Genomic DNA, 26,670 nt, shown 5'->3' with positions numbered 1-26,670 from the left:
CGCTTGCGGCGCAAGGCACGCTGGGTAGCGTTGCCCGGTTACCGTTGCTATGGAGGGCCTAGCGCCCCCTCGCCGCTCTCTCGCCCGGACAAAGCTTTGATTTGCGAAGATGGTGAAGCAAACGATCCAGATCTATGCCCGGGTCAAGCCCCTCGGCAGGAGGCAGCCGCCGGGGGTAGGTGGCGCGGGGACGAACCAGCTGCGTCCGAGGGACGGAACGAACGAATAAATAAATAAATATACAGGACGTCACGGGGGGTGGGGGTGGAGTGGCTGCTGCTGCGTGTGAGGGGCGCCCTTTGGCAGGGAAGGGATGGAGGGGACCCTGCTGTGGAGACGAGCTGGAAGAGGAAGGCGAGGCAAGTTGTGGCTTGGTGTGGCTGATGCCCGAGAAGCGAATGCGCCGCCTTAGGCAGTCGCAGGCGCATCGAGAGCGAATCCAGACGATCTTTCTGTTCACGTGATTAGTAGAATCACCATCAAGTTCTGGTCTGTTGAATCACTCATCAAAGAACTCATTTCCAGCTGGGTTTTCCCCCCTTTCTTTTTCTGTATCCTACACAAGTAGAAGTAAACAGGGGTGCCAACTTCAATAAAATATTTGGGGGGGGGGCAGGTGAGCCCCGCCCCACATAATTGACGAAATGATACGGTGCATGCAAACTGAACAGCAACGCCCATCATCTTTTTTTGGGGGGGGGGGCTGGCCCAATCAAACAATTTGTTGAGGGTTGGCCCCTTGGCCTCTAGGATTTGGCTCCTGTGGTTGTAAGTTTTCATGAGAATTTAACCCATATTCGTCATAGCAGCTTGTTTTGGCCCTAAACGGAATATAAATTGATGCGTAACAATATATACTATCACCATTAGAATAGGTTGTTGGATATCTGGGAGTTGGGATTTTGATTGTGACACTCTGAATGCTTTGGCAAAGTTATGATGATGATGATGATGATGATAGAATCCTAGAACTGTAACATCGTCCAACCCCCTACAATTCTGGAATCTCAACCAGATCATACATCACAGATGGCTTGTCAACCTTAGCTTAAAAACCTTCCACGTAGGAGAGTCCACCACCTTCAGACAAAGTCCATTCCACTGTTGGACATCTCTTAATGATCATTCCCCCAGATATCAATTGTAAATACAGTGGTACCTCGGGATGCAAATGGGATCTGTTCCGGAGCCCTGTTCGCATCCTGAATAGAACGTAAGACGCGTCAGCGCGTCGGCCTTGTTTTGCCACTTCTGCACATGTGTGTGATGTCATTTTGAGGGTCTGCGCATGTGCGAGCGGCGAAACCCGGAAATAACGTGCTCCGTTACTTCCGGGTTGCCGCGGAGCGCAACCTGAAAGCACTCAACCTGAAGCACATTCAACCCGAGGTATGACTGTACAGAACAGTAAATAAATAAATAAATGACATTACGTTCTGTAGAATCAATTAAATTATGTATTTGCGTATCTTTAACTGTTGAATGGCAGACAACTCTGCAACTGAAACTCTTTCCTCGATTCCCCCTGCCAACTATGATTAATAGGAAATGGTTTACCTGCTATTATGCATTTTTTTTTAAAATGCAAAGAACTTGCCAGAAAAAAATAACAACCTATGGTATCTATCTGCACCATGAAGCCCCTGCCCTAATTGGCTCACTATGGCAATCATAGTCCCTGGTAATTACCTGCAAGACCTGTTTGGAAGTTGGAGTAGGGCTTAGCAGGTCTTTTTTCAGCTGGAGCTCACCAGAGCTGTTTCAGCACCTCTCGGGTGGGCACCACTGCCATTCTAAGAGAACAAGGGAGGTGTTCATGATGAGTTCCGACAACTCTTTTTCTAGAAAAATAGCACTGGAACTTACATTTGATATGACACACACAGTTCTGTATTTAATAGGTGGTGAAGATCTGGCTTATTATCCTGCCATATTCCTCTATACATTGCATGTGTAAGATTTCAAGGTTTTCCATACAAATATATTTTCCTTATTTGTGTATAATTTGGTAACAGATGTGAATATAAACCCTTCTTGATATTACTGGTTTCATTATTGGTATTATTATTAGATATATTCTCTTTTTTGAAAAGCCTATTGGAAGTTGTCCATAGAGTCTACAGTTTTAGATCTAAGGGTAATTTATGCTGTATTCTGAAAAAAATAAATAAATTGGAATTTCACCAATACAAATAACATATTAAAAGACTCCATATTTATTTTGTAGATATATTCAGTTGAAGAAGATGAGGCATCAGCATTCAGTTTGGAGATTATTGTGCCACGTGATTTGGCAGATGGATTTGTCAATAACAAACGAGAAAGCTACAAATTTAAGTAAGTTAATTTGTCCCCTTGGTACATAGTTAATTTTAGGAATGTTGTATGTTTGAACATTGTGAATGGCACAATGGCAAAACACAAAAATGTCATCTGATAATGTTCCATCATGTTGCTTTATAGTTTGTAATCCTTTTCCCCTCCCACTGAACCCTATGCTAAAAGGCAGGGAGGGGCGGGTGTTCACAGAGAATGTTATAGGGTGGCACTTTCATAGGTTATTCTTGCTTGTTGTTTTGTAGTAGTGCTGTTATACCATGTGATCATAAGGCAACTCTGTTGTGTACTGTAGGGAGAGAAAAGAGTTAGAAGTGATACCTTTACTGCCTGATTGCATGCATCTTCATTTGGAAATAATGGGATTACACCCAAATAAATGTGCATGGAATTAAAAGGACTGCTGTTCTAGGGTAGTGGTGAGGAACCTCCATCCCATGGGCCTGATAAGGCCCACCAAACCTAAATCCAATTGAATTCAGTTGAAATTATTTCTGGGTAAATGAGTTTGAGATTGCAATGTAAAGTACCATTTCTGTCTGTTTCAATTTCCTTGCTTGGGAATGAATGACGGTTATTGATATTGTTGAAGGATGCTATAATTATGCTGAAAGCAGTCTAAAACAGCCTAGAACTATGAAGAATGAATTTGCTAACTATTTTGAAATTAAGTATTAAGGCTTAGTGATGAAGTAGTAGCTTTTGTTTTGTTTTAGATTTCAAAGCCATTACATAACATTAACTTCTCTCTGCTTTATACTGAAGTGAATGGACATGAGAACCAGAAACCTGAAGGCTTCCAAAACATTTGTAGTAGAAAAAAATGGAGTAGTTCAGAATAGTTTCAATTTAAGAAGTAGGTGGAACACATGTTTGACAGAAATGTTCCACAGAGCAGGGTTCTCCTATTCTTATGCAGAGGCTGCTGCTGTCATGTTTTTTAAAAAAACCTGCTGTAAATATGATGCTACATTAAGATGCTAAAAGATTTGTATTAAGTGTTGCAAATTGGGCACAATTCTTTTGAAGGATTGGATCTTCGACTAAAATAACTTCCTTAATAACTTCCCTTTCTTCTTCTGTAGAAGAAAACTGAAAATAATTTGTACTGTTTATATGATCTGTTTGATTCTTGGGTTAATTATACAAGTCCTGTGTGAGGCCATTTGGAAGCACTGATCCCCTTGATAGTAGTAAAATACAGTTTGCTTTTTTCTAAGCAGTATAATTTTATCAGAGGATTTTATTGTAGAGTGTTTGTCAAAGCAGCAGTGTTTACAGTCTTTTGTGGATACAATAGCACAACAGCATAGTGTAGTAAAGACTACAGGGAAAACATTGTACTGGGTTATGTAAGTTCAGTGATGTAAACATTGACTTAGTTACAAACATATTTTTAAAAATAAAAAAAGAAGTAGTGTTTAAGATTTGCATGACCAATTGTTCATAATTTGCAGATTTCAGAAAGTTTTTGATCAGGAATCAAAACAGGATGAAATTTTTGAAGCCATTGCCAAGCCGGTTGCGGAATGGTAAGTTTGATTATTTAAAAAAATCTGTGTAATTTCTTTAATTAAATCAGCATCTAATAATCACCTAGAGGTTATGCCTTCTGTGAATGGTTTTTAGCTGTTCCCAAAAGTAATTTGAAAACAATAGGCAAATGTGGTTCATCAAGGGGTGTCAGTGCAAAGTAATGCACTTATTTATTTGGAGAGGCATCCAAAATGGTACGTTGTCACCTATACCTGGAAGTGAAACACTCCATTTTATTATCACATAATTCTGTCATCTTGTTTGCTTTCTGTGTGGACTAGGTCTAATTATGTGGCCTTAGTCAAGTGACTTATATTTGAATTTTACTCCTCCCTAACCTCGTGTTTGCTGGCATATGATATTATGCCAGGTTCCACTGGAGTCCACATTTCGAAGGTAGCTGTTAAAAGCTAACTTCTTTCACTGCTTGGCTGCTATTTATAAGCTAGACTTTCTTACTTAAATTCATAATGGGCAAAATAATCAACATAAAATTTGGTTACTTTTTATAAGAATTGGAACAATTGCTTTAACAATTACTAATAGGCTCATAAGTAGTTAGATCTTATATCCATCAAGGACAGCCTAGGGAGCTAAAAGTTGTAAATGGGCATTTTGATGAAAGTGTCCAGCTGCACAATCCTTCAGTCCTTCTCTTAACTTGAGCAAGTGGTTTGGGTTACTGTCACCATTATTAGAAGCTACATTTTAATTTGTGTGAGAGGAAACAAAGAGGCTGCTCCCATACTAAGTAGGTGTAGGAGAACTTGCACCAGGCAGGCTGCCTCCTGCCTCCCAGTCCATCACTTCCTGCAGTGACTATGGGGCTATGTCTCATCATGGTTTATCCATGTTTTGGAGGTGGCTTGTTTAGCAAATGCCTGTTGCTTGTTGTAAGCTATGAGTCCTGGTTGCATATAACGCTAAGCGAAGATCCTTGGAAATGTAAACTTGGTTGAATTACCGACGACATGGGAGAAGGAGAGGTGGCAGAGCACCAGCTCTGTGTGTCTTGTCTTTACGGTGTTAAACCATAGTTTAGCATTGTATGCAAATGAGCCCTATGAATGGGTAAAGTCTCATGTAATAATTAAAAGCTGAACCCACCTTAATTTTTAACTGACACTCCTTCACATGTTTTTGTTTAGGTTTTTTTTTTAAATCTGTGTTCTTATTTTGGAATTGAATGATTATGTATCATCTGTCCCCCCCCCCCCCAAAAAAAATATGGCTTCAAATACTTTTTGGAGAAATAACAAATATGTGAATTAAATCTGTCAGTCAACAGACAGAAAAATATTTTCTTGCAATGTTTGTGTTCTTTTTAAACTATGTTGTAATTTAGCCCATTGTTAAACTGTTTGTTTCCATAGTTGAGTAACACTTGTTCTGTTTTGGTTTATAAAAGTGCAGGATGTTATCACTTGCTGGTAATTGCAGTTTTATTGCAACATAGCTCATTATTTGAACTGGGCTTTCTAAACACAGTTAAAAAAACATTCTGTTATGCACAATGTTATTTTTGAAGTATGTATTTACAGATGTGTTTATATTCTATGGTGTTCTTCACTGCGTGGTGTTTCAGTTGCTGTTCATTCTATAATTGAGTATGCCAAAATTTCCTTACAGGTTGTTACAATTAGATTAATTGTTGCTATTTTGCTATTGTGTGGTTCTTCATAATGAACATTGGTTTTATTATCTTTAAAAAACATATGCAGACAAGGTTGGTATGCCAGCTTGTCAGATCCATTTTCTAGAGGCTCAGACCAACATGTTTATGAAGATAAAAGTATACCAGTAAGTCAGGGAACAGCTTTGCTGATGTGTTTCTAGGAAAGTAACACAACAGAAATATCAATGAAGTTCTTCAGTAGCATTCCAAGGCTGTTTGTCATATGATCACGGGGAGGCTAAATTCAGTATTACAACAGAATAAATCCAGAACAATGTCAAAATATGATAAAAGGAGAGGACATGCATGGTGCTAATTAGAGGTTTTCAGTGTCTTGTTGGCAGGATGAAGAGTTGAGTCATTTTTTTCCTATTTTTGTCTTTCTTTGAACTTCCCCCCTTGTTTGCAGTATTCCATTTGTTTAACTGTTTCAGACTGCACTTCCATTCATGGTTACTTGACAACAAGCCCCATTGTGAGGTTGGATTTTTAATCTTCTGATTTGCTTAGATTACATCAGAGCTTTCCAGACTTTTCATGTTGGTGATACACTTTTTAGACATGCATCTTTTCATGACATAGTGATTCAGTTTTACTAGCAAACCAGAGGTTAAACTAACCCCTTTTCAGCCCTGGGAGGAGCGTAGGGAGCGTTTGTGTGACACACCTACACATTGCAGCCGACACACTAATGTGTCACGACACATAGTTTGGAAAGCTCTGGATTACATGGACTTCTTTATGTTCATTTGAAATGCTATTTTACTTAAGGCAGCCTGTCCCAACTAGTTGTCCTCCTGATATTTTAGGCTACAACTCCTTTCAGCTTGGGTCTGATGGAAGTTATAGCTCAAAATGTCTGAAAGGCACCAGGTTGGGTAATGTTAAGACACTGTATTGTTTTCCTTGTTTCAGTAATGTGACTGATACATTTCTTGGTTCTCTAGTCTTTTGCTAGAGTAGACATTTTAAACGCTGTGGGTTAAACCACAGAGCCTAGGACTTGCTGATCAGAAGGTTGGCGGTTCGAATCCCCACGACAGGGTGAGCTCCTGTTGCTCGGTCCCTGCTCCTGCCAACCTAGCAGTTCGAAAGCATGTCAAAGTGCAAGTAGATAAATAGGTACCGCTCCAGCGGGAAGGTAAACAGCGTTTCTGTGTGCTGCTCTGGTTCGCCAGAAGCGGCTTAGTCATGCTGGCCACATGACCCGGAAGCTGTACGCCAGCTTCCTCAACCAATAAAGCAAGATGAGCGCCGCAACCCCAGAGTCGGTCACGACTGGACCTAATGGTCAGGGGTCCCTTTCCCTTTCCCTTAAGCAGTTTCTGTATTCTCTGACATCCCTGTATTCCCCAGATAGTAGTCAGAGGGTCAGAACTGTATTTACTCATATTAACTGAACTTCTCATGACTTGCCAGGATCCTGAATATTTATTTACAACTTTAAAACATTTTTTTTCTTTTATAAGTGAAACTGTAGACAATTTTGTTGCCTTGAGTAACGTTTAATAGCTCTGTTAGGGGCCAGATTAAATTACCTCAGGAAGTGAACGTGTCTGATAACCTACCCATTGTCCACCATTGTTCTAAGCATTTCCCCTAACATATAATATTGCTTTCTGACCAGGTTCATAGGTAACATTGTTGCTCCAACAAACAATGGTTTAATGGAGCAGGAACAAGCTACCAGTTTGAGCATTTCCTCTTTCCTTTCTCTTCTCCTCCTGCACTCTTTACTTGAGATAGACTACCTGGTTTGGTGAATCAGTTTCCCATGACATCCAAAGTAGGACTCGTTTGAGTGCAACTTAAAAGTCCTTGTGTGCAAATCAGAACAAAAATGATGGTTTCCAGTGTTGGTTTCTAGCACTTTGAACTTGTTATGAATATAGAACAACTGATCTCGTGACGCTTAAGTCATGCAATGATGGAAGAAATTTAACCATTTAATGGTTCTTTAACTTATTTGACTTACTTTAAATATGTAAAAAAAATCCCCTAGAGAGCTCCAGCATTCCATCAAGGGATACCACTTACAAGAACAAGATGCACAACAGCAGAAGTCATGTGCGCTAACTAGCTAGTAAGTTACTGGACCTTGGAGAATGCTCAGACAAGACTATACTGTGAGATTCAAATGGGAAAATTGTCTGTCTCATATGGTCAGATGCCCATATGGTGATTAGGACTGGTGACCATAGAATTACCAGGAAGTCGGAGGGTCATGGAATAAAACCAGCACACCCAGTTTTGGGGATGAGGACCCAGTCTTGAATTTATTACACAGGTATTGTTGGCTAGTCAGCCTGTTCTCTCAGCTATGTTAGAGCTATTATATTATATTATATTATATTATATTATATTATATTATATTATATTATAGCTATTATGTTAAATGGATGTTGTATTAAAATGGAAAGAACTCAAAGTTAAGAAAGGCTCTTTTATGACTGAATGCAGTAGAAGTTCACAGTTTCCTAAATACAGTTAGGAGACTGTGAGTGTGCTGTGGGCTTGTGTGTGCACCATCCTCTTCTCTGCATGTGAATTCTACCCTCCCTTCCGTGGCTTTCTTTAATGCCAATCAGGTTTTACATGTGCATTAGCACTAACTAGGACAATGAGGGATGAAAACCCACTTACTGGTTTTATGATAGCAGCCCTGGTTTACCATGCCTAATGCTAATTCACGCATAAAACAAACTATGAAGGAGAGGGTGGCTTTTATTTTGCATGTAGTGTAGGAGAGTATGTGTCACTCTTCGTTGCCTTCTCCCACAAAGAACAGCTATTGCCCATTATTCTTTGTTCATTGTCCCAGCCATTCAGCTGTGGTGTAGCATATCACATTTTCCGTCCTCTTGAACTTGTTTTGTGGCTCGATTGAATGCAGCTGTAGCATGTTGATTCTGGACATGTAGGTGATTTTTGCTGGTACAGTAGGTTGCTGGGCGATTTAACTGGCAGACAGAATAGTTTCCAACACAGTGGCTACATGAATAAAAGGTTTTTAAAACTTACTTATGCTACCCAAATACTGAAAAGAAAGATATTGTCAGTTTTCCAGTTATAGATCATTTATTGCTTCTGGTATTTTTGACTATAAATTCTTTGGAACAAGAGTTGTCATTTAGTTTTATATTTACACAGCATCTGGAACAGCACGTTCCTAACCTGGCTAAGTGCACTCTGTCTCGTATATTCTGACCAGAATATTTATTACTGGAGTTTGCAGAGTTTTGTGTTATTGTAGCTTACTTTAAAGAATGCATAACCACAGTAAGTTGTTGTAACACAAGTTTGTCTTCTTTTGAAATCGCAACTTAAACTGCAAGTGCCAAACATCTTTTTTGTGTATGTAGATCTAAGTGATATATTGCTTAACTTGAGTCCTGGGATCAGTACCTTAAAAGCATTACACAAGTTTGCCTAGAATCCTGGACAACAACTAATTTTATTGGAGAACCACTTTGAGGAGAGGGTGGAGATTGGTGGGCAAGTCAGCAAGTCCTGGTGCCACAGCCTCCAGTTGCTTCTGCACTTTTCTTGTCAACTGGCATTTGACCACAGAATTGGCCCTGATTTTTTGGCTAGAAGCTTTTTCTTTGTTTGTTTGTTCTCCAAAATGTTGAGGATTTCAGACTAAAACTCTTATATCTAAATATTCTAATTTTAAGATGTCATTTTCATTGGACTCTGAATACAGCAGCATGGAATCTGAAATATTAAACATTAACAAATAATAGTTCACTATAAAATGCCTGTAGTCAGTGGAAATAAAGCTTCTGATAACAGTACTGCACACAGAGGAAATACTCTGAGATGAATCGTAGCGCTCTGATATTTGTGCTGACAGATTCTGCAATGCCACTGTTACATTTCCCAGTTATTGCCATTGACACTTCCCTCTTTTGCTTGTCTAACAGCTCCATGATTCAATGGCTGGCTAAACAGAAAGGGGAGCAGGGGGTGTCTTCAAACTGGTTGCTTTGCTATTCACTAGTGAAAAGAACCCTACCTCTTTCAGGGTGTGGGTGTGTGCAGTCATATTCTGAAGGACTTCATTTCACATCAACAACCACAACTCAGCCAAATAGCTCAGGCCCAACAGACAGTGGCAGAGCTTCATGCTCTGGCACCGGGGGCGGAGAACAGGCGGGGCAGGGCTGGCACGCATCCTGGGGGCGGGGCGCATGTTCTGGGGTGCCCAGCACTGGCGGGGGGCAGCCGCGATGGAACCCCACCGGGATCATGCTCCCCCCGCCCCCTCTTCCTCCGCCAGTGCCAACAGAGACTCCATTTCCTCAGGGTCTTGCGAAAGAACAATGTTAAACAACAATTGATGACCTCCTTCTACCAGTCCACAACAGAAAGTGTCCGCTCATATTGCATCACAGTGTGGTACGTTGGCTTGACAGCCACGGACAGAAAGTCTTTACAGAGTGTGGTGAACATAGCACATCATATCACGGGCTGTCCCCTGAGCCCGCTAGATGACATTGCAAGGGACCAATGCCTGAGGAGAGCGAGAAAAATTATCCGGGATGATTCACACCCCAGCTAGCACCTCTTTAATCTTCTACCCTCGGGCAGGAGATATAGAAGTATAATCAGTCGTACCAACAGGCTAAAAAACAGTTTCTATCCGTGGGCTGTTAGGCTGCTGAACGGAAAATAATATAGTGCAACTGACTTTCGGGGTTGGTGTGTTGTGCGACAAGCACACAGAGTGCAATGAGATTGAGTGTTGGGGAGGGAGGGAAGCTCGGTTAATTTCATTGTACACAGGTTGTACATTGACAATAAAGGTATTATTATTATTAGAGCACAAGATTCTTAATCTCAGGGTTGTGAGTTCGAGCCCCATATTAGGCGAAGATTCCTACATTGCAGGGCGTTCGACTAGATGACCCTCATGGTCCCTCCCAACTCTACAATTCCATGATTCTATCATTTAAAATCAAGGGAATTGAGTGAGTCCTAAAACCTCTCTATTTCTATGAAATATCAGAGAAAGAAGAACTGGAATAGGTACTTAGGGCTGGTAAATAAGTATAAAATCCACCCTCTTTGGAACTAGCAGGATGGTCTATAGTTAGTTCTAGCCAATTTCTTAGCAGTTGAGAACCAATGATATACTGGAAGGCATTACCATCTTTTGATATCCCTTAGTAAGCAGTGGTGAAGCCATACAATAGACAAACATGCATCACATCCTTCTTCTTATTCGTGTAGGTGGCTTGACATCGAGGTCGGTAGAGTCTATTTGCAGCATGGTGGGGGAAGAAAATAATGCCCTTTTTGAATACCACTTTGACATGATTATAGGGTTTTTATTTAGCATGTTTTGGGTTTGTTTTCTTTCCTCCTTTTTAAATCTCACTGAAAAATGAAGTGTCAGAACTATAAAGATTAAAGTGGTTTGTGTTTTTTTGTGTTTTTTTTAAAAGACACTCAGCTATGGAGCCACAGATCTGAAACTGTATCAAGGATTACTATGTTTTCCCTCAAACTGCTATTATAAGGCATAGTATCTTTTAAGATTTATTTTGACACAAAATCCAGATTGCCCAAGCATTCAAATTAATGTAAACTGCTTAAATTATAAACACTGCACATCTTTTTCAGGCCAATTTCTGACATCTTTTGTGGAAAAAATGTATGCAGTATGTATTTGCACTGAAAAAAATCCATGCTGCTAAGTGTATATATAAAGAACTGCACATATCCATGAAATGAAGAGCATTGCTAAATAGGGTTTATACTACAGATTTGGCAGGGAGACAAAAGATGTAATAATGAGATATTTTGTTTATTTTAATGAAAATAACTTTTATCTCCAAATGAGGAAGGATATTTAAATGTATCTCCTTGAAAACATCTGTTTCAAAACTTTAAAATGACGGTAAACTTTATGTTTTTCATAAGCATTACTACTTGAAAGTTGAATTAGTCAGTACTATGCCATATTTCACTCTGATTCTAAAGGGTGTCTATGATGGATAGAATGGAAGTACAAAGATGCCAGAAAAATAGTTTAGAGAAGGGGTGTGACTGAAATATTAATAGTTGACAACTATCATCAGCATGTATTTTACATACTTTGATCTCCAGTTTATTTTTAGCCAAAAATAAAAAAGCTCCCTGAATAAAAGCTTGAAACACTTCAAGACTTGATTAGTTCTTGAGTGAAAAATAAAGTTTGTATGTACAGTTGTACCTTGGTTCTCAAACGCCTTGGTACTCACACGTTTTGGCTCCTGAATGCTGCAAACCCAGAAGTTAGTGTTCTGGTTTGTGAAAAATTTTCAGAAGCCGAACGTCCGATGAGGCTTCCACTTGACTGCAGGAAACTCCTGCAGCCAATTGGAAGCCGTGCCTTGTTTTACGAACCATTTCGGGAGTCAAATGGACTCCCGGAACTCATTAAGTTTGAGAACCAAGGTTCCACAGTATTTACCTTTGTGCTTTTCCTCTGTTTCACCTCGTTCCATAGTTATTGAAGGACCACCTCATTTAATGGCTAATGCAGGACTGTATATAATGTAGGAGCAGTTAAGATTCTTTTGGTCCAAAGGCCCTATTTACCCATTCAAGGCCTCTCTTATAAAGTGGCAATTTTTACCATTTACAGTGGTACCTCGGGTTAAGTACTTAATGCGTTCCAGAGGTCCGTACTTAACCTGAAACTGTTCTTAACCTGAAGCAGCACTTTAGCCATTGGGGCCTCCTCCTGCTGCGGTGCTGCCGGAGCCCGATTTCTGTTCTCATCCGGAAACAAAGTTCTTAACCTGAAGCACTATTTCTGGGTTAGCGGAGTCTGTAACCTGAACCGTATATAACCTGAAGCGTATGTAACCCGAGGTACCACTGTATTTTTAACTTGATTATTTTAACTCAGTACTTCAAAGTCTTTGTGTTCCCCAATCAGAATTCCCTCATTTCTTTTAAGTCTGTTGAAATCAGATTTGGTCCATGAAGGATTACTCAGTTAGCTTTATATTGCCAAAGTAACATGCCTCTCCTGAATCTAGGGAGAGAAATGTAACAATCTTTTATATATCTGTACAACATGCTACCCTGTCACAAATTCATGAATGCCTTACTATGAAACTTTGTAGCATGACAAAAACTTGCTACAGTCCATTTTAGCATGGTTACTTTTTTTAGATTATGTCTTTGATGTGTTTCTGTTTGAGATACAGATATAATTAACTAACTAAAGCAATTCTGTAACCATTTTAAAGTTCAACTACCTAAGAGAAAAGCATTCCAGTCTCTAGTCACATTGTAACTTCCAAAAAGGGCATCTGCAGAACAAGTGGTACTCTGCAGGTGGTTGCCTAGCATTCTTTCTCTAGCTAGCTCTCCTTTTGCTAGTTCCTCAACTCTTTCTTCTCCTAATCCAGTGATGGCCCTCCAGCTATATTGGGACTACAGTTCCCATCATCCCTGACCACTGGTCCTGTTAGCTAGGGATGATGGGAGTTGTAGTCCCAAAACAGCTGGAGGGCCAAGTTTGGCCATCACTGTCCTAATCCGTATCTTCTTGTGATGGCAATTGGCTGGATTTTTAAGTTTTGCTGGCATCTTCATCATCACCACCACCACCATCAGCACCATTATTCCCCACCCAGTTTAACTAGACAAATATCATTTTTTACAAAACAGAAACTCTTCCCCCTCCAGTCTCAGAACATCTTCTTGGTATTGTTCCATACCATGCGGGAATGACTTTCATTTGGGGCAATTTGGACATGATGAGGGTGAATAAACTGAAGCTCCATCCAGGCAAGTTTAAACCTGACATTGGAATAGATGTGCAACCTGTTCTGTGCAGGGTTACACTTTCATTGACTCAGCTGATGTACAATTTGGGAGTATTCCTAGAACTATCCCTGCTCTTGGATACTCAGGTAGTGGTAGTGCCCACAAGAACCTTTTACTAGCTTCAACTAGCATGCCACATATGCTCTTCCCTGGAGAATATGTACCTATCCTCAATCTCAGTTCCATCTTGAATGATTGTAGTTCATCTTGGAGCAAATATTGAAGATAGTCCAGAAACTTTGACAGTTCAAAATGTGGCTACAGAGTCGTATCCTAGTTTAAGCGGAGCCAGCTTTCATATCACATTTTGTAAACTGAGATTAAATTATCGTTTTGCACTTTAGATGTAACAAACAAACAAACGAAAATCTGGTTTAGTAAACTGTGGAAGCGTTGAATTAGAGCAAGACAGAGTAAGAAGTTGTGAGAATGTGAGGACCAAGCCCAAGAAACTGATCACTCAAGAATTGCCCAGTTTCAGTGCAATGCTACAAAGTTCGAAAATATTCTGCTAATCCTAAAGTGGACAAACAACTGTTTCACTCTGACAACATGATATAACATAGAACACCCCCCCATAACTTCTTTTTGAAACAAAGGTGGAATATATGCCTAATAACGAGGCAGAAAACAAATACTTATGAGAATTCTGGTATTTTTGTTTTCAGCAGATACTGGCTTTCTTTGGCATCTTATTGTGTTCTTTTCTTTGACATTTTGCTATTGTAGATTACGCTGAGCCATCTGGCAAATGCTTAGGCTTCCAGATAAATGAGTTGGAGGCCTTTTGCCTCTCTTATGGCACCAGACTCACTGTTGACCTACACATGGCCCCATCCTCCTAGGGAAGAAAAGGAAGGTTTTGCTTTTTATTTTTTAGCATGGCTTATTTATAACTTTACTCATAAACAGAGTGCACAAAAATACTTTCCCCCTCTTCTTTTACATAACATATGTTGAGTATTTGAGCTGAACAAACCAAATACAATCTTCTTTTGAAAACTAGTAAGTCTTATCAAGAGAATGATTACTTCATCAAGCTGAAATGTTTCCATTGATATGATGTCAGGAATATGATATAATTATGGGAGAAGCCATAATTCATCATTACATATGCAAGTCAACAAGACAGGGATCAACCCCCCCCCCCGAGCCAGCATACAGTTGATATGGTTTATCTCAGGCACCCCCAACCTTCGGCCTTCCAGATGTTTTGGACTACAATTCCCATCATGCCTGACCACTGGTCCTGTTAGCTAGGGATCATGGGAGTTGTAGGCCAAAACATCTGGAGGGCTGCAGGTTGGGGATGCCTGGTTTATCTCATCCAGCAACACACACTGCAAACCACTCCCTGGGCCCTCTGGTGTCTCACATTGCCAACAAAAAGTAGCGATTCACTTGATACTGGCATAAAAGCTGCCTTCATATATAGTGGTACCTCAGGTTACATACGCTTCAGACTACAGACTCCGCTAACTCAGAAATAGTACCTCGGGTTAAGAACTTTGCTTCAGGATGAGAACAGAAATCACGCAGCAGCGGCACGGCAGCAGTAGGAGACCCCATTAGCTAAAGTGGTGCTTCAGGTTAAGAACAGTTTCAGGTTAAGAACGGACCTCCAGAACGAATTAAGTACTTAACCCGAGGTACCACTGTACTATGTAAAATAATGAAACTTTACTATCTTCCCTCTCTCTTCTCACTTCTCTTTCCCCCAGCCACATATTGCTTACAACAGTAATGTCTCACTTTGAATGTGACTTGAAAACAAAGACTGTATGTGCATTGCTACCCAAGAAAAATATTTATATATGTGAATTATCGGAGAAGGTATGTAGGATACCTTTTTGCAACCTCTGGCTACATTTTGCACTGATCTCTGTCTTCTGCATTTAGAACTTTATTTTTGTGAAATTGGAAATGGTGATTGGTTTCTTCTAAAGCAGTGTACAGTACTCAAAAGCTAGTATAAAATACAGACTGTGAAAAGGGATCCCTCTCCTTCTTTGGAAATTTCCCCACTGACAGTTGGAAGGGGGTTAATCAGTGATGTTTGCCGGGTAGCAATAAGGTTTTTGGGTTTTTTTACCTAGGAGGGAGGAATCAATTGCAAGGTTCTCTAAAGAGTTTCTTATTCCATTCTTCTTTTAAAAACCTGTTTAAATGTAAAAATGGCTTCAAGAAGATGGGGGCAGCCATCTTTTCCCCCATTCAGTTTGCTACTGCTAAAAATGACACTGTATGGGGTTTGAGGGGGGTTTGCTTCAGTTCACATTTAAAGGTGAAGCTACCAAATTCACACTTTGCAGGACAATGTGAGAATCAAAGCATAGCCCGCCTTCCAAATTTGCACTTCATTGAATTTTGCTGTGCAGTTCTCCAGCCAAGTAACGCGTACAAAATTGCATACATTGGGGTAAGTGTGTATAAAAATGCATATATTCACGAAAGCATTCAAAAATGTGTTAAATTAAGGAAAATTGCTTGGAAAAGGTTGACATTATTTTTCATCTTAAAAGATGTAAGGAATATCCAGTCATGCCAGCAAAGATTTCCATGGCTACACTAATCAGAGAGTGAAGGTTTATAAACCAATGTTTATATTCCATAGATAACATATTTATTCCCCCACTTTCAGTGCTCTAGCTGGCTATAATGGCACCATATTTGCTTACGGACAGACGGGCAGTGGCAAGACCTTTACCATAACAGGAGGAGCAGAACGTTACAGTGATAGGGGCATAATTCCACGGACACTATCTTACATATTTCAGCAGTTGCAGAAGGTACAGGTCATTCTCTCTCATCATTTTTCTTTAAAATATTTCATTAACTAAATATAATGATATAGCTGAGGAAAGAAATACTGATTTTATCATAATATCTGGTTGCCTTGAAATTATTATCTGTGTGGGGATGTTATGCAATTGTTATTAAAAGTTTTTAAATGTTCTTAATTTTTAGATACTTTTAATTAGTTTTAAGATGTTAAATATGTTTTTATTTCATTTTTAACTTCTTGGTTTTTCTGCCAGGGTTCATTTAGTCATTAAAACCTCAATAAGGCTGAGATATCAGTCCTTGGAGATATATTTTCAAACCATTCACGATAAACTGATTTAGATTCTGTAGAAGACTGGTTCAGAACCAGATACGCAGTCTGTCTTAAAAATGTATTAAAACATTATTGCTGAACTGTAAGTATTCGGAGACAGAAATGTCCAAAATTCTCCCTGATTTTTGTGGGCCTTTTTTATTGTTCAATAAAGATTTGAAATACTTATGAATGATATGCAAGAGGTTTTTTCATTGATTCTGTCTGAGCAAAGAAAGGATAAATATTAGGCAACTTTCTTTGTGTAACTGCACCTGCAGACCACATGAACCAGGTAAATCTGTGAACAGTAAAAATGCAATTAAAATATTTTGTGCAGAAATGTATTTTTCTCAAGAGACTCTTTCCCATCTGTTTTGAATTTAACATTTTTAGATCTGTTAAAAATGGTATGTGGACCAAAAGGACTAGTTAACAAGATCCCATCAAAGACCTTGAAGGGTGACTGCCATTCATAGGACACAGCTCACAGCTGCTCCACAGGTGGCACTGCTGGTGAATGTTCATTGCTATGCTGGTTACAGACATGGCTGGATTATGAGATACAGTGTTCTGTGTTCCTAAATCCTCTAAAATGGAAGTAAATCCTGTTATTATTAATGTGACCTTACTTCCATATGAATATATTTAGGATTAGGTTAGTTACTGTGAAATGCCCAATTTTACTTTAGTTTATTGCACCTGTTTCTTTGGATTCCTTGTATATTTTAGATTTTTCTGCATCCTTTGACTAATTCAGTTACCGTTTCTCCCCCCTAAAATGGCTAAAAGGAGCATGTAATTATGTGGCTTCCTCATGCTCTCTTAACCATGGCTGAGAGTATGTCTGCACTGGCCCAATCATTCTGAGTAGCAATCTGCTTTGCATTTAGTATTTTTTCTTAGTAATAGTTGGAATACAGATTTGAGCTTAGTGTTATACTCCCTCAAACAAGATGAAACTTGAAGTAAAGGATTTTGTTAATTGGATCTAGGGAACAAAGCACTGTAGAAACTTTATTAAACTGATTGAGAACTGATAAGTTAATGAAGAGGTTAGTATTCTTGTCAAATAGGATGTGACAGTCTGAGAATGATTCTTCTGCAACAGGAAATGAAAGGACCTTGGTATTTTGCCATATTCCACAAAAGAGAAAATGAAATTCTGTTTATATGTTGAAATATCAGTTGTATCACCTCATTAACCAATAGAGGCAAAGCCAAAGTGGAACATTTATGTCCTTCTGAGCTGAAACTCTCGGATATTATTTACTGTCACTGCTTGTTCATCCAAGTTGCAACTGAGTTAAGTTTTTGGTTTATAAGCCTTGACCAGTATCTCTGTTTGGCAGAAAGGTGGCATAGAACTAGTCTGAATATATACGTAAGTGGGTTTAAAAGGTTATAATTTTTTAAAAGGAAAAAAAATCACTTACTAGATTGCCTCAGTTTAGTACTGGAATGGGTCTTCATGGTCTGTGGTCCCACATATGGGATCTCTAGCTAGGCAAAGCTAGATTCAGTATATTCTTGCACATTAGGCAGGGAGCTGGCACTCTCCCATCTCTTCCTGGTTGGAGGTCCTAGCTTATGTGCATTACCCTGAGAGGTGCATGCAACTTCCAGCTCAGTTTTCTTCTAACTGCTGTGTTAGGTAAAGGTAAAAGGTAAAGGACCCCTGAATGGTTAATTCCAGTCAAAGGTGACTCTGGGGTTGTGGCGCTCATCTCGCTTTCAGGCCGAGGGAACTGGTGTTTGTCCACAGGCAGCTTTCTGGGTCATGTGGCCCGCATTACTAAACCGCTACTGGCACAATGGAACACTGTGATGGAAACCAGAGCGCACAGAAATGCCATTTACCTTCCCACTGCAGCAGTACCTGTTTATATATGTGCACTGGTGTGCTTTCAAACTGCTAGGTTGGCAGGAGCTGGGACAGAGCAATGGGAGTTCACCCCATCGCGGGGATTTGAACCGCCGACCTTCTGATCAGTGGTTTAGATCACAGCACCATCTGCTCCCCCCTTTTACCTTGCTGTGTTAGAAACAGCTAGTGGAAAGCTTATTACTGTAAATTTACTGAAATGTGGATTATCTTGAAGGAACTGTATGTTAAATCCAAGGTACTCAGAATGCAAAGCTCAGTCTAAAGACACTCAAGGAATCACTGAGATGGAGACACATTTCTTTCTTACACCGCCAAGCCCAGTTTTTTGTGTATGGTTTGAATAATGTTTGCGGAAACACCAACCATGGCATTTTGGTGGCATGGTAGGAGTGGAAAATGTGTAGCTTTGGAGAGGTGCTGCCCCTTGTAATTTGAAATCCATGGCGAGCCTTGGCAAAGGGGAAAAAAGTGACAGTGAGCTGTCCTGCCCAAATATTTGTAATATCCTTAGCCTTCCGTGTCTTCCTACAACGGGCAGCCTAGTAAAATAGAAAATAACTCACCACCTCAGTAAGCCATCCTTGGTTGATAGGAGCATATTCCATACCCAAACAAAGCGGCAATATGAGTTGTTTTCAGGCTTTGTACATTCAGAGAACCCTTTCCACATTGACATTCTGCCAGGGAACCTCTACGAGTTGCAAATAAGTATGGTGCAATCTAGGATGTATATTAGTGTCTGTGAGGCACTGCCAGGCCTATTGGGCTCTCCACTGTCCTACATGAACTGATGGGCACAACTTAGAGCACAACCGGTATTCGCTTGAGGCTGCACATTGCAAAGAAGCATTGGTAATGGACAGCAAGCTGTCTTTCATTGATCCTTGTCCATCATCGGTAATGCTGTGCTGCTTGTTGCTGATCTCTGTAAGCTCACATTAATTCTTGACCCTTTGCTTTCAGACCTATTAACGATGGCAATTCTGTGCCATTTCTTTAGTCTGAAGGTTCAGAGATGCACATGGAGATTGGGGGGCTGGTCGTTGATGTCACACCGATACCGATACCTACCTCAAGCAGTGAGAAGTGATGCTGTTCCCCACGGGGGTCCAAAGGGGAAGATTCCTTTCTTGGGTTCTCTCCCAAATGAAAGATTGTAGGTTCTCAGCAGACTATTATTTTCTGCTCCCCATCAGTTTTCAGATTGTCTTAGCCAACAAAGCAATTAAAGAGGAGAATGCAGACAGATCTGGTCACAGAAACATGGAACATGTATATTTGTACAAGTATGGAACCATTAAATAAATGTGATAACTTATTTTGAGGAAGGTTAATAAGTAACCAATTGTACTGCTGTTGCTCTTTTATTATAGTCTTAACATGTTTTATTCTTAATTTTATTACTGTCTTTCTCAGTATGCCAAAATGCTTATAATGGAACATTATAATTAAAAATGGGGGGAAAACAACCTTCTAATAATGTGTGTAAACCTTTCAAAGAAGGACATACTGTAAGAAGGTAAATAACACCAAATATGTACTGTCAGTGTATCCTAGGTTTTTAGATAACTATTGATCCCATCTTTTTATTTTTCTTCCAATTCAGGATAGCAGCAAAGTATACACAACACATATTTCCTACTTAGAAATTTATAATGAGTGTGGTTATGATCTGCTGGACCCGCGACATGAAGCCTCCAAACTAGAAGATTTGCCGTGAGTGAAGCATTTTTTTAAAATCACAAATCTTTTCATATATATTTTTCAAAAAAAAATCCAGCCTTCATTAGATGCACAATTACATTTTTCTTTTTTAAAACCCACAAGTGCTTTCAGATTTAGGTGTGGTTATTCTTAATGTATTTCCTTTCCCATACCTTTTAGAAAGTAAATGCGTCAGTTTAGCATTATGTTGGATCGCATTCATTTAGTGGGAACAATTGAGTTAAAATGTGTATTTAATAGGGGTTGCTGTGGATTCTGAAAAGAGTTCTGAATTTACAGAGATGCCATTTTTTCACAGACACATCTAAAACAAAGAATATCTGTGATTTGAAAAGGGCTGCAAAAATAGAGATTTCTGATCACCATTGGCAGTTAAGAAAATTACCAATAGGTACCGGTACAACTTTTTCCATAGTGGCAGAAAAATATATGAGTTTGATTAAATAGTGTTATGTCAATGGTTTCCAGTGTCAAACTGTCCCTCTCAAAAAAGAAAAAAGAAAAGAAAAGAAGTGATAGAGGAAACTATTAATACTGTTCAGTATATTGTTTCTCATAATTCAAGTTGCTGCTGCTAGCTTTATATCTATATAAAGTTGTCTCCATTCCTCCAATACAGGTAGAAATGTTTAAAATCCATAAGAATTAGTCCTAACTTGGACCTTGATATGGAAAAGTACTGCTAACTTATCCATAATGATGGAGAGGAGGCAGAAGCAGGATTTTTGTTTTTTCTATAAACAAAGAATGTTTTCATTTGGCTAAGTAGATGGAATTTGTAGACTTCTTTAAAGCTGGGTGGAATATGCATAAAACAGAATTAGCCAAGTTGTACTGTACAAATTCTTTGGTTGCATCAGCCAAGCTAGTAAGAAAACCTAACATATGAGGACTTGTTTTGGTAAGGCACACACACAGTCATGCACAATCTCAGGTCCAGATGAGGTCTACAAGTTCCACAACCATCAAGTTTTCTCTTTTTGTTAAGTTGACATAAACCCCTAAGCATCTTGGGGCCCAAATGCTGAAAGGAACATCTGTGTGGTGGAGGCCCTTCTTTTCCCCCTGGTCAAGTAAAATGGGATAGAGCCTTCTCAATGGTGGCATCCCATTAATGGACTGCCCTCTCTTCTGACTGAGGTACAAACTCACTTCTGAGGTACAGACAACAATGTTTAGCTTTAGGTGTCAGCTGAAGGCATGCCTCTTTGATCAGCATTTTTTATTTTTATTTTTGCAGGGGGCAGTGATGTAGCGAGGCCAGTTAGTAATAGCATATTGCCTACTGCATTATTAGAACTGTCCCAATAATTTTTTCGCTTGTACATTATAATTGTGCCATGATCCTTATTAGTTCATGTTTTATGCTGTTTCCTGTCATTCTTGAATTAGGGCCAGTCTTTAAGTGGAAGAAAGGAAATAAAACCAAAGATAAAGGGGGAAATGAAAGGATTTATTCTGAGGGTGGGGAAAACCATCACCACATTGCCTATGAAATGTTTCATAGGCCTGTCTCAAGGTGCAAATATTAACTGCAGTGTTGCACAGGGGTTTTTTTTGGTAGTTCTGATATGAACACCTGGGAAATTTCTTTTCTCCAAGAGACACAACCTGAGGGTTGCTTTAACTGAAAGTCCTTCATTGCGGGGGGTTGGACTCGATGACCCTTGTGTCCCTTCCAGCTCTAAGATTCTATGATTCTATAAAAAAAATCCTTCCTGTAGCACCTTAAAGACCAACTAAGTTAGTTCTTGGTATAAGCTTTCGTGTGCATAAGGTTTGGCGTAAGGTTTGGCCTGTTTGTCCAATATAGAGAGCTGAAGGACACTGTTGGCATTTGATGGCATACACAATGTTAGACGATGAGCAATTAAATAGTCCCGAGATGGTATGTGTGATGTTGTTGGGGCCAGTAATGGTGTTGTCCGGGTGTACGTGGCAGCAAAGTTGGCATCTGGGTTTATTGCAGGCTCTGGTGCCAGTGTCCGTGTTAAGTCTGGTTGTAGTATTATTGTGGGTTAGGTTTGAGTGGGTAGGAGTTTAGGAAACGTTGTTCTAAATCTAATTGCTCATCGTCTAACATTGTGTATGCCATCAAATGCCAACAGTGTCCTTCAGCTCTCTATATTGGACAAACAGGCCAAACCTTACGCCAAAGAATAAACGGACATAAATCTGACATCAAGAATCACAAAACAGAGAAACCAGTAGGAGAACACTTCAATCTCCCAGGACATTCTATACAAGATCTCAAAGTAGCTGTTTTACTACAAAGGAATTTCAGAAATAGACTGGAAAGAGAAGCTGCTGAATTGCAACTCATTACCAAACTTAAAACAATGGAGAGACCTGGTCTGAACAGAGACATTGGATTCTTATCTCATTATACATGACTAAGCCATTTCTCACCTTCTCACCCCTTGCCTTTTCCTGTAAGACCTATTACAGTCATTAAGAGTCGTCAACAGGCTCATCAGGCTCATCTCAGCTATCTGCCAATCTCCGATTCCCACCACCCTTCTGAGTAATACCCCTCCCTACCTTCTCTATATATAGAAGGATCTGGCAACTTCTGTTTCAGTGTATCTGAAGAAGTGTGCATGCACACGAAAGCTTATACCAAGAACTAACTTAGTTGGTCTTTAAGGTGCTACAGGAAGGAATTTTTTTATTTTGACTATGGCAGACCAACACGGCTACCCATCTGTAACTGGATCTATAATTCTATGTTCAGGGGGGGGGGGAATAAATCCAGGCTATCTGTGCATTTACTTATTCACAAAATACACTATGGATTCTTTAAAAGGGCTGCAATATATTTTGTGCTCCAAATGCCAACCTTAAGCTTTACTTCAATCTTGTGTTTTTATTTTATTTTATTGTGTTGTAGAGCCAGTGTGGTGTAGTGGTTAAGAGCAGTGGAGTCTCTCAGCCTCACTCACCTCACAGAGTGTTTGTTGCGGGGGAGGAAGGGAAAGGAGATTGGTAGCCGCTTTGAGGCTCCTTAGGGTAATGATAAAGCGGGATATCAAATCCTAACTACTAGTCCTCCTCCTCCTCTTCTTCTTCTTCTTCTTCTTCTTCTTCTTCTTCTTCTTCTAGAAAGGTGACAATAATGGAAGATCCTGATCAGAACATTCATCTGAAACATCTCTCTTTGCAGCAAGCAACCAATGAGGAGGAAGCACTGAACCTTCTTTTCTTAGGAGACACTAACAGGATGATTGCAGAGGTGAGAATCTTTGACTGTAAACAGTTCAATTACCCTCTTGTTGAACTCAAAAGACTTAATATCTTTATTTCTTCTCTTTTGTAAGTCATTTAACACAAGACTTCAAGTAATTTACAATCAACTTTAGAAACTTTTCAAATTCCATCAAATGCCCAGGTGAAGAGGAAAATCTTCACCTGGTGCCGATAAGATGTCAGTGTTAGCACCAAGTGAGCCTCACTTGGGAAAGCATTCTATAGGCAGACAGCCACAACAAAAAAGGCACTTTCTCTTGAGGATCTCTCAGGGGTAGAGCTTCCAGGGGAAGGCCCCCAGAAGACATTTGTAAGGTCTGGATGAACATAGTCTGGATGTATTCTTGTTGGGAAAGGCAGTCAGTCATTTTTGGTGGCTCCAAGCTGCATAAGGGTTTATATGTTAAAACCTGCAGCTTATATTGGGCCTCGAAATGTATCAGCAGACAGTGTAATTGTGTTATTACTAGTGTTATGTGGTCAGCAATGGAGGAGTGTGCCTTTGGGGGTGAAGCCAAACTGTTGGAAAGTTGCTGTGCCTGCTGTGGCTGTAGAGACCGATATGGGAGAGACATGTTTCGTTGCAGCTGGGGCAGATGTAGGTGTCTGATTATGCTGCTGCAGATGCAGCATGGCATTTCTTCTCTCTGTGATCCTCCTAGTGGTCATTCCTCTTCTGGTTACTGCTATGGATACATTACATGTCTGTCTGTCTCTAGGCACTGTGGTCATCTGCAAAGGATTCTTACACAGTGGGGTTGATCAGACATCTTTGTAACACAGAGTTGGTCTGCCAACGGGCCTGGTGCCTGAAGGCAGCTCAACATGATAATAAATCTGAATTGATGGTGTATTGCATGAGATCCATGCAAACTGTGTTGTATGGAAAATTGAGTGCATGCTTGGATCATAGACCAATGTGAATTGGGCAAGTATGATTTTGAGGCTTGAGGAGATCTGAGCAGATGCTAGACTTCTTCATTCAATCCATTTTGATACAGTCATTACCATATGGTGATAGTAGACTACACTGCGTTATGAGAAGAGCTGTGAGTGAAGCCAGGAAGTGAGGAAAAAGGAATGAGATAACACGTCCACATCAAGTTCACACATATGGTATATGAGTATGACTGTGATAGATCTTCATTGCATGATGTATATATCCACAAAGACTCAGAAAAAGACTTCTAAAGGCAACAATGGGCATTATTAACAAGGGTATGAAACCTTTCAGTTCACTAGTGAAAAGAGCTCTTTTGCTTAAATCTATAAGACAACTTCAGAGCAGCAAAAAAATTTCAGTGGGGAATTTTCAAACACAAGGCAAAAAGGCTTTTGATTTCTGGCACCTGGAAAGCAAGAATTTTTGGCACATTTGAAGCACTCATTTTGGCTTGTGTAAAATGTCATGGTCTGGCTTTTTAAGATTATGTATATGTTAATACTAACACTGGATATCTGGTTATGTTATCATCCAAAAGAGAAATAAAAATAGCTTTTTTATTTTTAACTGGTCAGTATTTTTTCTGAGGAAGCAGCATACTACAAGATTGACTCCTGTCATTTTTTAAAACGAGGTTACCAACTTCATATTGAAAGAGACAAATTCAGAAGCTACTATGGCAACCAGAAAACATCTGCAAAACATAGTCTCTAGGCCTGAAGTACATAGTCAAGTTCTTATGGCTCATTTTCATGTCCTTACAGCAAAGCCAACATTTGCAGGAAAAGTTATTAAGAAAGTTACATGCTTTTAAAATCGGAACACTAGAAGCAATCTCAAAACTTCAGCCAGCTTTAGAGGTTTCTTAAAGTTATTAAATAAGAATTGCACATTAGTTAATTCTTCTGAGCTTGTAATTCTAGGTAAAAGAACCAGATTTGTTCGTAATTTTTGGTTTTTGAGTTTATGTGTAAAATTACCCTTTACTAAATCTTTTTTCATGGAGATGCATGTTTTATGGTACTGTGCAACTCATTTCTCCAAATCATGAACTGGATTAGGCCGACTTGTATCTATTTGTGCCAAACACAGATTGAATTGAGGCAGCTAAAAATCACTAGAGTGGGTCAGGTGGACCCAAATTAATTTGTAGAGATTTGAAAAATGATATTAGAATAATAGAATTGTAGAGTTGGAATGGACCCTGAGGATCATCTAGTCCAACCCCCTGAAATGCAGGAATATGCAGCTTTCCATACAGGGATCAAACTTACGATCTTGGTATTATCAGCACCACACTCTAACCAGAGTTTAATGTAACGTTTTGCACCTAGTTAGGCAAAATAAGATGCACAAACAGAGAATGGGTGGCACAAAACTTGACAACAGTACAGGATGACCACAAGTGAAATGTGAATGCAGTTCAACAGAATCACAAGAAATAACATCCAGATCATAATAAATAATGGTACCAGTCTATTCTGGTTTGGTCAGACCTCTCCTGGAGTACTGTATCAAGGTCTGAGCACTGCAGTTAAAAAAAGACACTAACAAACTGGAACATGTCGCAAGAAGGGTGACAAAGATGGTGAGGGGTCTGAAGATCATGCCCTATGAAGAACAGTTGAAGGAGTTGGGCGTGTTTAGCTTGGAGAAGAGATAATAGCCATAGTCAAATATTTGAAAGGCTGTCTGCTACATAAATGGCAGAAGAAATTAGTTTTCTCTTGCTCCAGATCGTAGAATGCAAACTAACAGTTTCACATTCGGAAAATGGAATGACAATGGCATGGATCGCCTTGGTAGGTGATGGGCTTCCTTGCATTGGTTTCTTTTTCTTTTTTAAACAAAACAGAGGTTGCATTGGTTTGTTTTTTTTAAATAGATGGCTGGATGGTCACCTATCAGGGATGCTACAGCAGTGGATTTCCTGCATAGCTGTCAAGCGTCCCTTATTTGAAGGGACAGTCCCTTATTCTAGTGCCATGTCCCGCTGCTGAATAAGGGGGTTTTTGAATGCTGGACGCCATTTTGTTGCACGTGCTGCTGCAAACTTTGCAGTGCACAGCTAGGCCGGGGAGCCATCTTATGTTGAGGCTGCATAGGCCTTGTGGTGCATGTGATTCAGATTCTATTCAGTTGAACCTCTGGTTACAAAGTGTTCTCGAAGCTACCAGCATGAATTTGACCAGACTGCAGGAGTACAGGAAGACTGGAGTGCCTGGAACAGGTGAGGCTGCTGTTCCCTTATTTTCAAGGCTGCTGGTCCCTTATTTTCAAATCTGTAAGCTGACAGCTACGATTTCCTGCATTGTCAGAAGGTTGATTATAGATGACCTCTGGTGTACCTTCCAAATCTAATTCTATTTCAACAAAGCTACCACAGTAGCAAG

At 39.8% G+C, this 26,670-nt stretch overlaps 1 protein-coding gene across 8 annotated transcripts in view; it reads left to right on the top strand.

Annotated features, from left to right (window-relative positions):
- KIF6 (kinesin family member 6) overlaps positions 1-26,670 on the top strand; it is a 147,660-nt gene continuing 120,990 nt past the window's right edge. For all 8 annotated transcript variants that reach the window (XR_014524578.1, XR_014524579.1, XR_014524580.1 and 5 more), the window contains exons 1-6: positions 1-175; positions 2,228-2,337; positions 3,795-3,869; positions 16,020-16,167; positions 19,970-20,079; positions 23,191-23,320. Coding sequence is in view for 1 of the 8 variants with exons in the window: in XM_083497189.1 (XP_083353315.1) it covers positions 110-175; positions 2,228-2,337; positions 3,795-3,869; positions 16,020-16,167; positions 19,970-20,079; positions 23,191-23,320 (639 nt within the window). In the remaining 7 variants the exon portion in view is untranslated. The remainder of the gene's footprint in view (positions 176-2,227; positions 2,338-3,794; positions 3,870-16,019; positions 16,168-19,969; positions 20,080-23,190; positions 23,321-26,670) is intronic.

Source organism: Podarcis liolepis (genome assembly GCF_965112155.1).
Source record: "Podarcis liolepis genome assembly, chromosome: 3".
NCBI classification, from domain to species: domain Eukaryota; kingdom Metazoa; phylum Chordata; class Lepidosauria; order Squamata; family Lacertidae; genus Podarcis; species Podarcis liolepis.
This window is presented reverse-complemented; position numbering and strand designations above follow the sequence as displayed.